The sequence below is a fragment of the Lepidochelys kempii genome, chromosome 19 (assembly GCF_965140265.1).
Source record: "Lepidochelys kempii isolate rLepKem1 chromosome 19, rLepKem1.hap2, whole genome shotgun sequence".
In the NCBI taxonomy this organism is placed as follows: domain Eukaryota; kingdom Metazoa; phylum Chordata; order Testudines; family Cheloniidae; genus Lepidochelys; species Lepidochelys kempii.
Genome location: NC_133274.1, coordinates 12,255,740 through 12,272,528, shown reverse-complemented (window position 1 = coordinate 12,272,528; position 16,789 = coordinate 12,255,740). Strand labels below are relative to the sequence as shown.

At 49.1% G+C, this 16,789-nt stretch overlaps 2 protein-coding genes across 2 annotated transcripts; both read left to right on the top strand.

Moving 5' to 3' along the window:
- Nucleotides 1-1,672: 1,672 nt before the first annotated feature.
- RAB42 (RAB42, member RAS oncogene family) lies at nt 1,673-5,229 on the top strand. Its single transcript, XM_073318094.1, has 2 exons — nt 1,673-1,920; nt 4,426-5,229. The coding sequence occupies exons 1-2, from the start codon at nt 1,673-1,675 to the stop codon at nt 4,847-4,849; spliced, it is 672 nt and encodes a 223-aa protein (XP_073174195.1). The 3' UTR covers nt 4,850-5,229.
- Nucleotides 5,230-10,072: 4,843 nt separating this feature from the next.
- On the top strand, nt 10,073-14,449 carry LOC140900450 (ras-related protein Rab-39B-like). Its single transcript, XM_073317754.1, has 2 exons — nt 10,073-10,287; nt 13,286-14,449. The coding sequence occupies exons 1-2, from the start codon at nt 10,073-10,075 to the stop codon at nt 13,716-13,718; spliced, it is 648 nt and encodes a 215-aa protein (XP_073173855.1). The 3' UTR covers nt 13,719-14,449.
- The last annotated feature ends 2,340 nt before the right edge of the window (nt 14,450-16,789 follow it).

The window sequence follows — 16,789 nt, the reverse complement described above, 5'->3', positions numbered from 1 at the left end:
TGATGCCTCTAAGTCCCTTTGACTTAAACGGAGCCAGGATGTCATGTGGTGTATTGAGAACTGTGCTGAAATTACCAGCTATCACTTTAAATTTGAAGGGCCTTTCTGCTCCTGCTTGCAGGTTAGGGGCTCTGAGGGTAGCATGGGATTTGCATCAAAAGCAGTCTGGAGCAAGGTGGGGTGAGTTGTGCTTCGCTGCCTTAGGGGGCAGCCTGTGGTGTCACTCTGTATTGGGCTGCGGTGTGTGAGATTTCTGGAGGCTGTGCAATAAGTGGTGCATTGCAACCTTCCAGGAAGAGCATTTATGGTTTGAGTCTCCCAAGCTAGCGCCTAAAAATAGCAGCATGACTGCGGCAGCATAGGTGCGGCTCGAATACAGAGCCAGGTGCTCGGGTGGGATTGTGCTTGGGACGGCTGGCTTGTGTCATACACGCGGTCTCACTAAATGATTCCAATGGTCCCTTCTGGCCTTGGAATCTAGGAATTTTAATCACCATCCCATGTAATGACCATCCCAGCACACTGTCTATACTTGAGTTCCCCCCATTGCTGCTATCAATGGCGTTGCACTGGTGATAGCAACCGGGGAAAATGTTAAGGGGGTGAGGGGGAAACATAGTGAAGACACAGCCGGGAGTCAGTACAGACGGAAACAATAGAAATGAGTAATGCAAACCTCACTACCAATCCCAAATGACCATTAACATTCCACTGCTGGTCTTCCTGCCGGATAATGATCTCTCAAACTGGGCTCCATGGGGCACTTGCTGGGGGTCTGTGGAGAGCTGGCTAGGCACATGATCGTGGTTCTTCATTACTGAATACCAGGAAACCAAGCTCTTTCCTAACATTACTTTCCCCTATAAGTAATTGCTGTAATTGCCACATGGACTGTCAGTGCTCCTGAATGGGAGTGGAGATGGTCTCTATTCAAATGCAGATCAATGAGTGTTCTTTCAGTTAACTTGGATAGTTGAGACACTGTGGAACTGACTAGTACAAGAGGTGAAGAAAGACCCTAATAAGAACACGTCTTTCTAAAGTGTCCAAGGTGACATTAGGCTGGACAAAACATTGCAGAGGGTATATAAACCCTCATGTTTCATGGCATAAACCAACCACAGCCTGTGGTCGGGAAGAAACTTCTCCTGTGGGTATAACTGTCCACTGTGGAGTTTCCTGCACAGACCTTTGAAGCAGCAGGTGCTGGACACTGTCAGAGACAGGACACTGGGTTAGATGGACCCCAGGTCTGATCTGGTCTGGCAACTGCTACATTCCTAGAATTGCATCTCCCCCACCTCCCCTGTGATCCTGACAGTAATCTGATACAGCGGAGTTGTCTGTTTATTGGCGGGGGTGGAGGTGGGGGGGAAGCTGATAGGGCCTGAGGCTGGGAAAGGGAATGGGGGAGTGTCTCTCTCCCCATAGCAGAACTTTGCTCCCAGAGGGGACTCCACTAGGGTGGGGTGAGAGGAGGTTAATGGGATGAGGGTGGAGACCTCTGGTTAAATTCTCTCCTTTGTCTCTCTCTCCTGTCATTCCATGCCAGGATCTGGGTTTGTAACCTCCTCCAGGCCAATTCACCCAAGGCTTCCTCTGGGGAATCTGCATCTTAATTCAAAGGCTGCTCCAGTCCCACCAAGCCCCAGCCCTGCTGCTCCTCCTTGGAATGGAGCCGGTGCCACCCCCTCCGATCTCTCACCTGAATGGTAACTGGCACTACCAGTTCCGGATCATCCTGCTGGGGGATTCCACCGTGGGCAAGTCCTCCCTGCTGAGGTGCTACGCTGAGGGCTCCTTCATCCCGGCTCCCTGCCCCACCGTGGGTGTGGAATTCTACAGCAAGATGATGGAGCTGCCTCCGGGCATCAAGGTGAAGCTGCAGCTTTGGGACACAGCTGGCCAGGAGAGATTCAGGTGAGGAGGGACCAGAGACCCAGATCGCCCCATTTCACACCACAGCACCCAGCGCACTGGAGCTACCTTACCCTGCAGGCTCAGACACTCCCATCCAGAGTCACAGGCCCACCCTCCAGTCACTCACGCACACACACCCAGAGTTATAATTTTCCTGGCATTGGCACAGCCCTGAGATAAGAACCTTAGGAATCCCTGAGACGGCCCTTACCCATATACCAAAGAGATCCAGTCTGCGGAGACCAGATCCCTTCAGAGAGAGACACACACATAGAGAACCCTCCATCTCTCCAGACACACAGATCCCTGCCTGCCCCTCCAGACCGGACACATATACCCATAACTGGGGACCCAGCTCACCAGCTCCAGACCGGTTCCCTTCACCCCAACACACACACATCATCCCTGATCTGGTGCTTTCTCTTTCCTGCCCCAATGGCCTGAGCAAGGGTTGTTGTTTTTTAAAAAAAGGTTTTTGTTTCCAGTTTTCTTTTCTTTACAGCTTTGTCAATGTCATGCTGTAGCATGATCATGTGCATGATGAAGTCACCCAGTCACGCTTGTGTGTTTGCACTGAGGGGCCTGGGTGGGAGGGGTTGCATTGCAATAGGAGAGTGTGGGGTTTTTGTTATAGGTAGGGTTAATTCCAACTGTTTATTTGGCTGTCAGTAACCCCCCACTCATTTTTTACTGGGACCTGCCTTTCTTATGGAGAAAGAGCAGCAGGAAAGAGCGTGGACAAAGTTTACAGCACTGGGGAATCTTGGGGTCTAGAAGGGCAGGGTTTGCTATTGTTGCGATCTGAGTGGGGGCGTGGATGGTTCTGTTCAGTGATTCCTGCAGGCTGGAGAAATAATGCCTCTGTGTGTGAAAAAGGATCCAACTAGCTGAGAGCCTTGTTTGCTGGGGGAGCTGAGGGTTTGAGATCAGAGCGGCTGGCGATGGCATAACTAGTTATGGGCCTGGTCTGGCACATCTACGCAGGGGAACCGCTCTTACCACTGCAAACAGCCCCACTGAAATCAGCTCTCCTGTGGGGAGCTACAGCTGCAGCTTATATCAGTTACAACTGCTAGGTGCTGCGGTTTCTGGTCATGGGGGGGACGTTAGCTCTAAGGAGTGAAGGGGCAACTAGCACTGAACACCAGGCACGCTCTCCCTACCTCATGGCACACACGCTACATGGAGCACACCAATGCAGCACAAAACAACTGGAGTAGGGCCTAGGGCAGGGGCCTATTTAGGTGCCTAACTCCCCTGGGCCAGAGGCCTTGAAAACCCTCACTATTCCAGTGCTCCCATAACACAGTGAGGGGTGTGGTTTTAAAATCTAGCGCATGCCTCCCTAGCCCGGTCTCTAAGGTCTACATGAGCTGTGCTTGACTTGGGTCCAAGTGTGGGGCACAAAGATGGTTTTAAGCCAGCTCTGAAGCTCCCTGGTCCAGGGACCAGTCAGGGGGTTATTTGGCTCTTGGCACAATTTAGAGATGTTTCAGGGCTGCTCTAAATTACACCAGCCAGGGACCACAGGCACTGCAACTATGGCGTCCTTTTCCTGGCCATGCTGAGGACTGGGCGGTGCAGTGATATAGAGCTACTACATCAGTCTTGCATAACCCAGGGATTCCTCTTGTGCAAGGAGACTCCTCACCCACATAGCCAGTGACGCTTTGCTGGATCATAGGAGAGAAGCCAAACCATAAGGCCAGTCTTTGATGGATCTGCTCCCAGAAAAAAACCTCTTAACATAGATCCTTAAAGACTGATGACATAATGGGGATCTGCCCTTATTTGTCTTTGTATGATGTCTGAAGAAAGCCTGAAACATTTCTTTCCTGCTTGTGTTTTATATTAGAAGTGTCAGGACCCTCATGTCTTGTCTTCCCTGGTTCTGCCGAAGGGCTCCTTGGAGCACCAGAAAGGTGGATTGGGTGGTTTCTCAGCCCTTACCTCAAGGGGTGAGGGCATTTAACCTTTAACAACAAATGTTTTTCTCTTCAGTGTGTGCAATGTATTTGAGTCAAATAGATGTTAACAGAAAAAAGTTTCAAGAAGTTTGACTAAAAATCACTTCCCTGATTAATTCATCAGGTTTTATTTCTTTGCCATCTCTGGGGCCCAGATCCTTAAAGGTATTTAGGTGCCTAACTCCTATTGAAATAAACGGGAATTAGGTACCCAAATACCTCCGAGATGTGGGCCTGGGGCCACAGTTAGGTCTCTAGTTATCCACAGAGTCTTCCAGAAAAATAAAAAGGAGGCAAGACCTGAATTTCTAATGTAAAAGATAAACGTGGGGGGACACCTCTCCCAAACCTAATGTTTATGTCATCAAGTAGCAAAGAAGGGCAGGGCCCCAGCTGAGTGTGGGGTTGAAGGTAACACATGGCCCAAAGTGAGTAAAAGCCAGTAGGGGCTTAGAAGACCAGCCCTAGTCCCTGGATGGCATTTGCAGGTGAGAAGCAATGTTAAGGGCTCACTGAGTTGTTACGTTTGTGTTCCCAGATGCATCACCAGGTCTTTCTATCGGAATGCTGTGGGTGTGCTCCTGGTGTTTGACATGACCAACCGTAAGTCCTTCGAGCACATCATTGAGTGGTACCATGAAGTGGCCAGCATCCAAATTATGGAGAAGGTCATCTTCCTCCTGATTGGCCACAAAAGTGACTTGAAGTCAGACTGCAAAGTCTCCACTGAGGAGGCAGAGGGGCTGGCAGCCTCCCTGGGCATAGGCTTCATTGAAACATCTGCCAAAAGCAACACCAATGTGGACTTGGCCTTTGAGACCTTGACCAACACCATCTATGAGGCTCTGAAGAACAAGGAGATCGATCTGCAGGAAGGCTGGGATGGGGTGAAGGTGATTCACAAGAGAACCTGCAATCCCCAGAAGAAGAGGCGAAAACCACAAGAAAAATGCCAATGTTAACCCAGAAGTTAGGGACTAGGACCTGAAGTAGGGATGGAATTGGTGGAGGAGAGACTGGATGAGCCGATTCAGAAATAAATTAGGGATGGGCCTGAGATGCAAAGTTGGAGGATCAGGGGGATGGGAGTTCTGTTTGTCTCTAGGGAAAATAAAAACCTCCAGGACTTGCTTTCACCCATTGTAGTAGGTGACTTCCATCAGAATAGTAGAAAGTGCACTACTGCCCCCTTTAGGTGGAGAACAGGGAATCCAGGACCAGTGACCCACCACTGACTAGCTGCTAGAGGCTTTCCCTTGGTTCTTAGCAGGGGAAATCCCTTTTAATACACTGCAGGACTGGCTCTAAAACTTTTTAATTACTTATTTTTAACTGAATTTTAGGACTAAGAAAACCTTTAGCAATCTAGGAGTGCAGCTCTTACGGCATTACAAGGGATTAAATCCCCAAATCCCTGCTTTATTGAAACATGCCAGAGACTTTAGCTTTACAAAGAAACCGGCATGGCCTGATTTTGGGTGCCTAAGGAATGTGGTGAGTGAAAGAATTCTCAGGACATGAGGAAGCCAATTAGATGTTTCCAGAGGGTAGAATTCAGTTGCAGTGCTCAGTGCAGAGGGGTGAGATTCACCCCTTTGCAAAGGGCCAGTATCATGCTTAGGCACCCTTTTAATTAATTTGTTAATTGTAGAACAAATTGCTCATTTTCTAGCGTAACCCTATACTATTTGGTCTAGACTGAGGAGACCTTAAAAGTACATTATTAGTATTCCATCAAGATCGGGACCCCATTGTACTACGTGCTATACCAACATATAGTAAGAGACAGTCCCTGCCCAAAGGGGCTTGCAATTTAAACAGATAAAGGGGTCAGAGGGGAAACTGAGGCACAGAGCAGGGAAGTGACTGGCCCAAGCTCATAGGCAGAGCTGGAAATAGAAACTATGTCTCCTGTCTGTCCCACAAGTGTCTGTCCAGTCAGCCACACTCCCTCGCTGATCATGCTCCTATGCTCAGCCTTATGGCTTGATTGCATTTGAACACTTAAAAACTGCTATGGTAAACTCCCAGGGACAGATTTCCCCCTCCCCTATCTCTGTATAATGCCATAGATTTCAATGGCATAGCCTGGATCTAAACAAGAGTGACATTATGGTACCATCTTGCATCTAGTTAGAAAAATCCAAGCTCTGTTCCTCCATAGCCAGGCATACTGCATCTGTCGAAAATCAAGTGCGCATTAAACGCCCTAGGTGAAATCCTGGCCCATGGGAAAACTCCCGCTGACTATGTAGCACCAGGATTTAATCCCAGTGTATTTACAGGTGTCTGTTATTATTGTTTGTGGGTATGAAGCTGTGCTACATATGGACTAGTGCAATCCTGCTACTCTCATGTTTCCAGCTTGTATGGATTCTTTATTAAAAATAAATCATTTCCTTTGTATAATTTGGTGCTTCCTTCAAGATTGGGGGTTAGGAAGGAAGAAAACTGTGCCAGATTATACAGCAAAAGGCCTTCTGCTGATGCTCTGCACTTCTGTGGCTCTATTTTATCTGAGGATCTTAAAACCATCAATAGTTTTTAACTAATGAGGCCTCACCCACCTCCTGTGAAGGGTGGAAATATTATGTTCATTTATAGATGGGTAAACTGAGGCACAATAAAGTCAAGTGACTTGATCAGAAAAGTGGCAAAGCCAGGAGTCCTGATGTCTAGGACACCTTCCCTATTCACTAGGCTGCACTTTCTCCCCCTTAAAATAGTTTTAAACTTTCAGTTTAAATTAATAATTCTTTCTGGGGACAAAATAATCCAGTGGCTTTCAACTTTTCTAGACTACTGTACCCCTTTCAGGAGTCTGATGTGTTTGGCTTAACCCCAAGTTTCACCTCACTTAAAAATGACTTGCTTACAAAATCAAACATAAAAATACAAAAGTGTCACAGCCCCACTAGTACTGAACAATGGCTGACTTTCTCATGTTACAATTATAATTATAAAATAAATCAACTAGAATATAAATATTGTATTTACATTGCAGTGCATAGAATATCGAGCAGTATAAACAAGTCATTGTATGAAATTTTAGTTTGTACTGACTTCGCTAGGGGTTTTTTAATGTAGCCTGTTGGAAAACTAGGCAACTATTTAGATGAGTTGATGTACCCCCTGGAAGAGCTCCGCATAGGCCCAGGGGTACACGTACCCCTGGTTGAGAACCACTGAGCTAATCTGTCAGCTCTTTTTTTCTATTGTACCTAGCCTAGCTATCACATTTCTTATAAAGCCACCACTGCAGTATCTGGGCCCATTGGTGTTTCAGTTCTGCAGTAATCACATGATTTTGCCTGGTTCATGTGTCACTGGAGATAGGGAGAACAGGAGGACTTGTGGCACCTTAGAGACTAACCAATTTATTAGAGCATGAGCTTTCGTGAGCTACAGCTCACTTCATTGGATGCATAGAATGGAACTCGATAAGTTTATGGAGGAGATGGTATGATGGGATAACATGGTTTTGGTAATTAAATATTCATGGTAAATAGGCCCAATGGCCTGTGATGGGATATTAGATGGGGTGGGATCTGAGTTACCCAGGAAAGAATTTTCTGTAGTATCTGGCTGGTGAATCTTGCCCATATGCTCCGGGTTTAGCCGATCGCCCTATTTGGGGTCGGAAAGGAATTTTCCTCCAGGGCAGATTGGAAGAGGCCCTGGAGGTTTTTCGCCTTCCTCTGTAGCATGGGGCACGGGTCACTTGCTGGAGGATTCTCTGCTCCTTGAAGTCTTTAAACCACGATTTGAGGACTTCAATACATAGATGAGAGGTTTTTCGCAGGAGTGGGTGGGTGAGATTCTGTGGCCTGCGTTGTGCAGGAGGTCAGACAAGATGACCATAATGGTCCCTTCTGACCTAAATATCTATGAATCTATGATATAGTTATATATATACACATACAGATAAGTTGGAAGTTACCATACAAACTGAGAGGCTAACACGGCTGCTGCTCTGAAACCTGGAGATAGGGAGGTAACTGTGTGGGGATTGTCAGATACTGTTAATTCAGAGGAGTCCTAGGGTCTGTGTTATACAGATAATTAGACTAGATAGTCATGGTGGCCCCTGCTGGCCTTACGCTCTATGAAACTCCAGAATCAAACTGAGCAGGATCTCCCTAATCTAGTCTCTTCAAGTTCTCACGCTGCTCTCACCACTAGCCTCGGAGGGGCCCTTTCCCAACTTCCACCCCCTTGGCGTGGAGCCACATGGGGAAAAGTGCTGAGGCCTCCTCACCCTGTCAGCTTCTGCAGCAGGACGTGGTGTAATGGGGGCGTTTAACCAACAGCCCATCTTTGATTCAGTTTGTAGAACCTCCTGCTGCTTGGTGGGCCAGCAGCAGCCGGAACTGAACCTATGAATGCTGCATCTGAACCCACGAGCTGCTACTGCCTCAGCGAAAAGGCTCACCTCTGTTAAACTTATCGGAGGGGCCCCAACCTGTACATGTGTGGCCCAGACACCACTGGCGGGGAGGGAATAGCGCCACCACATGGAGTAGGTGTGGGTTACGTCTGCTTGACACCAGTGAGGCAGTAAGGAAGAGTCTGTCACTGCAGCCTGGACTGATGTTTTCAAATCGTTGGGGTGAAACCGGACTCAGATTTGAGTGAAGCTGGAGCTGATTTTATTAATTCAAATACAAGTATTCCACAGGCCCAATCAGCCATGCAGGCACCAGGCAGGTCTTGCATTAATTCATGCCCAGTTGCAATATCAACGCTTGGCCTTTGGCGGCAGAGTGCACAAGGCATGAATGAACACAAAGCAATACATGCCCTGTCTTGGCTTGTTGCTTAAACATTCTCCCAAGGGAAACCAGTGGCTCTGACAACACATCTCTGCTTACCCCAGGGGCTCAGCTCATGCCCAGGTTGGCTGCGGCTGGGCGGGGAAGGAACTGCCTTTAAAAGCCAATCTTATTAAGGGAATGTGAAAGTCTTTTAAATATTCTCTATAACAGCATACTAAAATGGAGTCCATCTCTAGGGCCTTCCAGCCAAAGAGCTCAAACCCTTTAAATTTGGACTAAGGGCTTGTCTATAATCTGGAATAAAGTAAAGTGTGGATTTAAAACAGATTAACTATTCCTGATTAATCCTGTGTGTGGTCATTCTTATTCTGGACTAAGTATGTCTACACACAGGGACGTGTAGGTTTTTGGAGGCCCAGGGCAATATCTGACATGGAGGTCCCCCACCCTTCCCCAGAGGGCTGGGGTGGTGGTGATTAGCCGGCGAATCCGCCCTGTACTCACCCTACAGAGACAGCACCTGTCCCATGGGGCCAGGCCCAGCTCCCCGTTCTGGGTGTTGTGACCTGACACACAGGACCACAGCACTGCCCAGGTTTGGCCCAGCCACCACTCCATCATGAAGAGGGTGGGTGGCGTGCCCGGGTGTAGGACCTGGGGCACAGGGTCACAGCCTGAGTGGTGCTGACACCCCATTGCACCAGGTCACAATGCTGCCCATTCATGCTCCATGGGTTTGGAGGCGCTTTCAGTTGGAAGATCTGGGACACACTGCGCCTTTTGCACCCCTCTCTGGGCAGCTGTGTCCACACATAGCGTTAATCAGGAACGGATATTCTGGAAGAGCTCCCCAGGATGGTAGACAAGCTCTGAGTCTCCCACTGCCCCAGTGCGGTCAGTACTATCACCTGTATTTCACAGGAGGGAAAACCAAGGTGCAGTGACTTGCCCAGAGACAGACAGTGGCAGGGCTTGGGTAGAACCCAAAGTCACCTGACGCCCAGGCCTCACTAGTTACAAGGCCCCTATACATAATCTAATCTTCTTAATCTAACCTAATGCCAAGGAGATGCTTCCTCATCACAGCGTTTTGCATCTGTTTTGCTCGCTCCTTTCCTCTGACACACAGGGCCCAGTGTTACTGAGCGGAGACAGTCCTGACAGCCAAACGTAGGAGTAATACGTTCTCTCTGCCTTCCCCTTCTATAAACACTGCGCACTCAGCGGGAGGGGTGGCAGCTGCCTGCCTGGACACGAGCTAGAGCAGCTCTCAGCCTTCAGCTGGAACCATCTCGCTCCGCTTCCAGCAAGTCCCAACCGGCAGCGCCGTGAGAGTTCTCTCTCCAGTCCGCAGACACTCGGCTCCAGGCTCCTTGCTGCTCACAGGCTTGTCCCGCTGGGATACTCCGGATGGATTCACTCTGGCACTACCAGTTCCGCATTATCATGCTGGGGGACTCGACGGTGGGAAAGTCGTCCCTGCTGAAGCGTTACACCGAGGGCGCCTTCCTCGACTCCATCAACCAGACGGTGGGGGTGGATTTCTACGTCCAGTTTGTGGAGCTGGAGCCTGGGCTCCGGATCAAGCTGCAGTTCTGGGACACGGCCGGGCAGGAGCGATTCAGGTGGGTTTGCCAGGGAGGGTTAGACGTACGTGTAAGCGTGTGGACCGGACGGAGCCGGAGCCGGAGCCGGAGCCAACAAAGGGAGCTTGAAAGCTGCAATGGGGATTAATACAGGTGCAGAAAGCTCCAGGCTCGAGCGCAGGCTGCAGTTTTCTTGCATGAACAATGCTGAGGAAAGGGGCTTGGTTCACAGGCCGGACACCAAAGGCCTTGGAGTAGGAAAAGCCTGGGCCATGGCTCGGTTAACTTCTCCCAGGCTGCCCCTTGCTGTTGTGTCTGAGCCCCGTGGTTCCCAAATTGAGGGGTGCAGAAGAACATTCGGGGGGAGCAGCAGGGTCCGGGCCAGCCCCCCAATGTGGGCAGGGAGGGAGTACCACCCAGCCCACACTCTGCTCCCAGCTCTGCTCCGGCCCTGCCCCCAGCCTCGACCCCTGACCGCAACTCCATTCCTGGCCCCAGGCCCAGATATGCTCCTAGTTGCGGCCCCAGCCTCAGCCTCCCTATCCCTGTCTGTGTCCCATCCCCCACCTCTCCTGGGGAACCGTGGCCCCGTTCCCAGCCCCAGATCCTGGGGGAGGAGGGGTGCACTGACAGGGGTAAGAGGGGGCACAACCCTGAAAAGTTTGGGGATCACTGCTCTAGCACAGCTTGGAGGGACCCTAGGTAGTCTCTCAGACTCTCCTTGGCCTCTCTGCTGAGACAGGCAGCAAAGGGGGCAGCTGGTGCCGTGCAGGAGAGCGGTTTAGCCTATGGGGCATCCTAACCCCTGGGAACCGGACAGAAAGCTCCACCCTCACGCTCATTTTCCCTGGGCTGGGTCCAACTCTGTGTGTAAAGCACCTGCAGCCGTGCTCAGGTGCTGCTGCGTGGGCCTCTCTAGAGCACGTTGGAGGAGTTTAAAGCCCTCACTTTAGGGACTCCCCTCCTCCCAAATTCTCGGTGCATGTGTCATCGCCCTGCTAGGGTATGGCAGGGGAGACTTGTAGGGTTTCCCACCAAACACTGGCCCCAGTGCCTAGAATAGAGGTGCAGAGTGGGAGGGAGCAGGGACCCAGCCCTTAATTCCGATCAGAGGAATAGTACTGAGAACCACTGATACACAATGGGGCTTGACGGCCAGGCTGGGGCGCTGTCAGGGGGAGTCACACACTGGGTGCAAAGAACTTTCCAGCTAACAACACTGTGGGCACCTACTCAGCCCCATATAGCCAAGGGCAGGACCTGTGGGTTCCATGCTGGGGCAGGGTTATCAAAGCTGTTTGGCTCAGCTCGGCTTTTCCCCTGTTGAATGTTATTATTTGAGCCCTTACCTTCCCCCCTTCCATTGGCTTCAATGAGAGCAGGATTCACCCCAGGTTCGGAGGAAGGAAGGCGAGGGGTTAGCAACCGCCTCCCGGGTGAGGGGAGGTCCCGCTCTGTGGCTGAGACTGCCAGGCCAGGTGGGGTGCAGACACCAAAGCCTGATTCTCCTTGCTCTTACCCTGGTGTCAGGTCAGAGCAACTCCACTGATCTGTCTGATTTACACCAGCGTAAGTGAAAGGAGACCCACATCCCTAGGGACTGGACGGAGACCAGCTATCCCGTCCAGACCCAAGGCCCTTTAGTTCAGCACCTCAGGGTATTAGGTACAGAGTTTTCTGCTTCCTAAGCTAAGGGGCTAATTATTAACCAGACACATGCCCCATTGAAAGGAACTGGCTGGGCACACCTGAAGCACCAGGGCCAGCCCCAAGACGTGGAAGAAAAGGGGCTTCCGAAATCTCATTTACACTGGAGGTTTGGCCAGTGTGTAGCCAGTTAGTGACAAGGGCAGCAGGTTTCCAGGAATTCCCCAGGGGTGGGAGCATTAGCACAGGTAGGGCTCAGCTGTTTAACACCTCTGTGTTCGGAGCAGGCAGACATAACACAAGGGTAAAAATACCGGCACTGTTGCCACTGCAGGTGGGGACACGCAGGTGGCTGGAAAACAGGAGGAGAGTTTCCAAAAACCTGTTCTGGGCAGAACCCAAACTGGCTGTAAACATGCTTTGTTCACACCCCACATGGTTAATTCTCTGCCACCAGCAGCGTAAGCTAGCCCAGTGAGGGTAGGAGACTGGCTTGGAGTAACCAGTTCAGCCAGCTCTCGGGCTGCCAGGGCATCCCAACATCTATTGCTCTACGTGCTACTGGGCGGGGGGTCCTCAGGGTACTCTACCCTCTGCCAAAGTCCGATGGGATAGCTGCCTCGATTTCCCTAACATGTACTGATATGGGAGCATAAATTGATAGGAACATAAACCAAGCTAAACTGGGGGAAAGAAAAGATGCATTGTGGACACAAGTCAAGCAACTGGCTCAGATAAGAGTCACCCCTGTGACACGAATCTGGTTGAACATGTACCATAGACAGATGTTATATCTAGGCATTAGGACTAGTTAAAAAAATTCCATCCAAACCATTTTGACAAAAAAAAGTTTTCCATAGAATGCAGGGTTTTGTGGGTTTTTTGTTTGTTTGTTTTGACACGAGAAGTAGCTGCTTTCCTCAGAACATTTAGTCAAAAAAAATTATTGCCCCAAACCTAAAGTATTTGCATTCAAAATGGCACCCAGCCGTCTCACAGGACTTGTAGATCAGGGGCTTTATGCTTCCATTCCCCTCTCTGGGTGAGCTCTCTACACAGACTACCTCTCCCATGATGCACCATGACCACGGACTCCGATGGGACGCATCACTTCTCGTCACTGCCGCGGGGGAAAGTGGTGCATCATGGAAGATGTAGTCTAACCAGAATAAGGCACCTGAACTTTAACTCCCATGAGGCAGTACAGTGCCATTCTGAATTGAAGTTTTGGTTTTCTATATTCCACCAAAAAGTTGAAATTTTCTGCAAGAAAACATTTTCCAAGCAGTTTCACAAGGCAGCCTTTGCTGCCTCTGTGCCATAAAGATCTTAGGAAAGTAAAGCAATAAGAAAATGCAGAGTCTCACGCTGTTCCCTTCTTGTGTCCTAGGTCAGTGACTCGCTCGTACTACCGCAACTCCGCTGGGGCAGTGCTGATGTTTGACCTGACCAACCGAGCATCCTTTGAGAGTATCAAGGAGTGGCATCAGGAGGTGACAGACACGGTGAAACCTTTTCACGTGGTCTTTGTGCTGGTTGGGCACAAGAGTGACCTGGTGCCGCAGCGCCAGGTTGAGCGAAAGGAGGCCGAGAAGCTGGCTTCCTCACTGGGGGCAAAGTATATAGAGACATCCGCTAAAAGCAACAGCAACGTGGATGATGCCTTCCAGCTGCTGACCTTGGAGATCTATGAAGCTGTGAAGGCAGGGGTGCTGAGCCCAAACAAGGATTGGGATGGGGTGAAAAGCAGACTGCCACCCACAGAGGAGCCCAAAGTACAGAACCTGGGAAAACAAGAGAAGCAGAAGAAGTGCTCATGCTAGCCAGACATTGTAGACTAAGAAGCCAGAGTGAGCTACCATCACTCACCTTCCTGTCTGAGACTTGGCTGCCAGGCAGGACTATATGCAAGGACAGTCACAATAGCCTCTTCTAACAGGCTAGTAGTTCCCGTTAACCTCTCCCAGCAAAGGCAACAAACAGAACTGGAACGGGTAATGTTTCCATCCACTCATGTTCAAAGGCTGCAGGGTTACACAGCACCCTTTGTGCTTGGAGGAAATTCCAAATAGGAATCCAATGGTCTAAGCACTGGAAAAGTCTGGAATTTACACTTGGATACAAAGTTAAATACATTTTATTCATATTTCTGGTTGCCTTTAGCATTAAAGTTAGAACAATAAACATGCCAATGAAAATGGCAAGTGTCCCCCAAGTGGTATAAACAGTGACACTAGACCCAGGAGGTGCCTGCAGATTCGGAGGATTTAGAATCTCCATGGATGCTGCATTTTCTACAGACTAAACATTCTTCCAGCTGTCCTGGTTGTGAAGCACTTCCCAGCATTGGTGTTCAGCTTGGAGTCTACAGAGTCACCCAGCAACAGCATCTAAAGCACCCCCAGCTTCTCCCATTCTCATCAATGCGGCTCCTCGTTTTAAAACCCTCAAGTTATCATTAAGCGGTGTTTTGCTGCAGGTTGTCCTGCCCGAAACATCCAGCCACCATGTCCCTCTCAGGTCACTGGACTTCCCCTTCGCTTGAAAGGGCATGGCCTAGGAACAAGGCTGTAAGTTTCGAATATGAAAACAGTCACTCTATTCAGGAAAAGCAGCTTCCCTCTCAGGCCTTAGATTTAGCAATCTGGTTCTAGGGCAACAGGACTGGCTATTCCCGCAGGCTGTGTTCTTGTGACTACGCAGGCTACTGAAATGCCTTCAAGACAGAACAGGGTAGCTTTCACCTCCAGGTTACTGGTTAGAATCCAGACCATGCTGATAGTTTAAAAAACAAAACAAAAAACTAGGCTCTGTTGGCTTTTTAAGTGACCACTATAAGAAATGAATTGGGCAGGTCTCCAACCAGTTTCCAGACCAGACTGTGGTACCCAAACTTGACGTTCCATCCGTTCACTTCACAACAATTTAAGAAAGTGGCACATGAACCAATGAAGTTTGGGATCCAGTTTTAAACCACATCATAAAGAACCATCTCTACAACTGGCCCCTACAATGGTAGTCTCAGTGGAAAGACCAGTTATTAGCTGGGCACAGAGAATGGATGACATGCATACTTACGAGTGTGAATCCTCATTTTGGAAGGACCGTGTCAGGTACCAGAATGGCAGTTTAGGACACTCTGGACACTGCCTATGCTGTCAATAAGAGTTCAGTTATGAAGTTAACTAGTCTCAGTAGGATTCTTGCAAAATCCCCCCCCTTACTGCAATAAACACGCTTTGTATAGGTTTACATTTTAATGTTTTTAGACAGTATGTACAGAGAGATTTGGCAAACCAGTGAAGTGCCTGAAACCACTATTGCAAGCGTTCTCAAACTGGGGGTCGGGAGGTTATTACATGGGGGATCATAAGCAAGCCTCCAGCCCAAACCCCGCTTTGCATCCAGCATTTATAATAGTGTTAAATATATATATAAAAAAATTAATTTATAAGAGGGGGGTCACACTCAGAGGCTTGCTATTTGAAAGGGGTCACCAGTACAAAAGTTTGAGAACCAACACACTGTTGCTTATTGCTAAAAGTTATCGAGTCAGCAGGCCATAAATTGGTCATGCAGCGGCCTTAGCATAACCAAGGCAGGAGGGAAGGGAGTTCTGGGTGCCACAGACAGGGCAGCTTGACCCCATGTCCTTCCTGCTAAGAATGTTGAAATTGCTGATATATGTATTTTAGAAAAACAGGAAGTCTGTCTGTATGTGCCTCCGGGAATGTTTGTCAAGGCCCCAAGGTATGGACACTCTGAGGGGTAGGGGTGGGGGGGAGGGAAAACAAAACAAAACATATCTGGTTAAATTGATGATCAGAAGGAAACCCCTTGCGTGACCTTTAAAAACTGCTTGCTTAGCAAGTTTTCTTTAAGGGACATGTCATTGTATTATTAATGTATAAATAAGGGGAAAAAAAGTTTGAGGTAGCTGGACTTCTTAGGAGGGGTTCTTCAGGAACGCTCCCTCTGGACGCACCTTGGGGTCCCCACCGGCAGACAGAAGTTTGGCCAGCAGAAGCCTATCAGGGTGCAACACGAAAGCCACGTTCACCTTCGGTAATTATCAAGGGTTGGGGGTGTTTTACTAACCTTTGTTGCGTACGTGAAAGCACGCTTGTGTTGTCCTGTTTGTGCCAGCCATCTATCAGATGGATGGCCGTGTCTCCCTTGATTTATTTCCTGACACCACCTTGCACAGAATAAAAGTTACCAAGAGCTTTGGGTTTAAAGAACCCCAGGTAACAAGTGGGCAAACCAGATAAGAAGTCTGGATTTTATCTGCGGTGCAGCCTTTAGCTTGGAAAGCGGATGACTTATTTTCAGACCATGTATATATTTCAAAGTCTTTGGGGGCAGCTTTCAATTTCATCCTTGTCGACCCAAAACTCAAGAGGTACAGATATAGGAACACCCCTCCCCTTTCATGTTTGCAATTTGAAGAACCTTTCCCACCTGATTAGCAGAGTTACTAGGGTCAAATTTGTGGCCTAAGCTTCAATTTATTTTCTAAACAGTTTTAAAGTGAGTTATGTGCTGGTGAAATGTGCTCAACTGACAGCCCTGGAGACTGAAGACTTCCATTTGGTCATGGAATAGCACATGCTTCCATCCCACCATCCCTGATCTGCAGGGAGCCAGAAGGAAGTCAGGTCTCCGTGACTCGCCAAGTCCTTGGCCTTTCTGTTGCAGCTGTCAGCCAGGGCTCCAGTTGGTCTTAATGTGAACCCTTGTGCACTAGGAACTGGACAGATACCATTAGTTTATTTCACATAGGCCAAACAGCCAACAGATGGTAGGACTTGTGGTCACTACTCACCTCAGCCAGATCTCAACTGGCTACTTAGAGGCAAAATGGTCTGTGCTGTCCCTTACCAGTGCAAGAGCC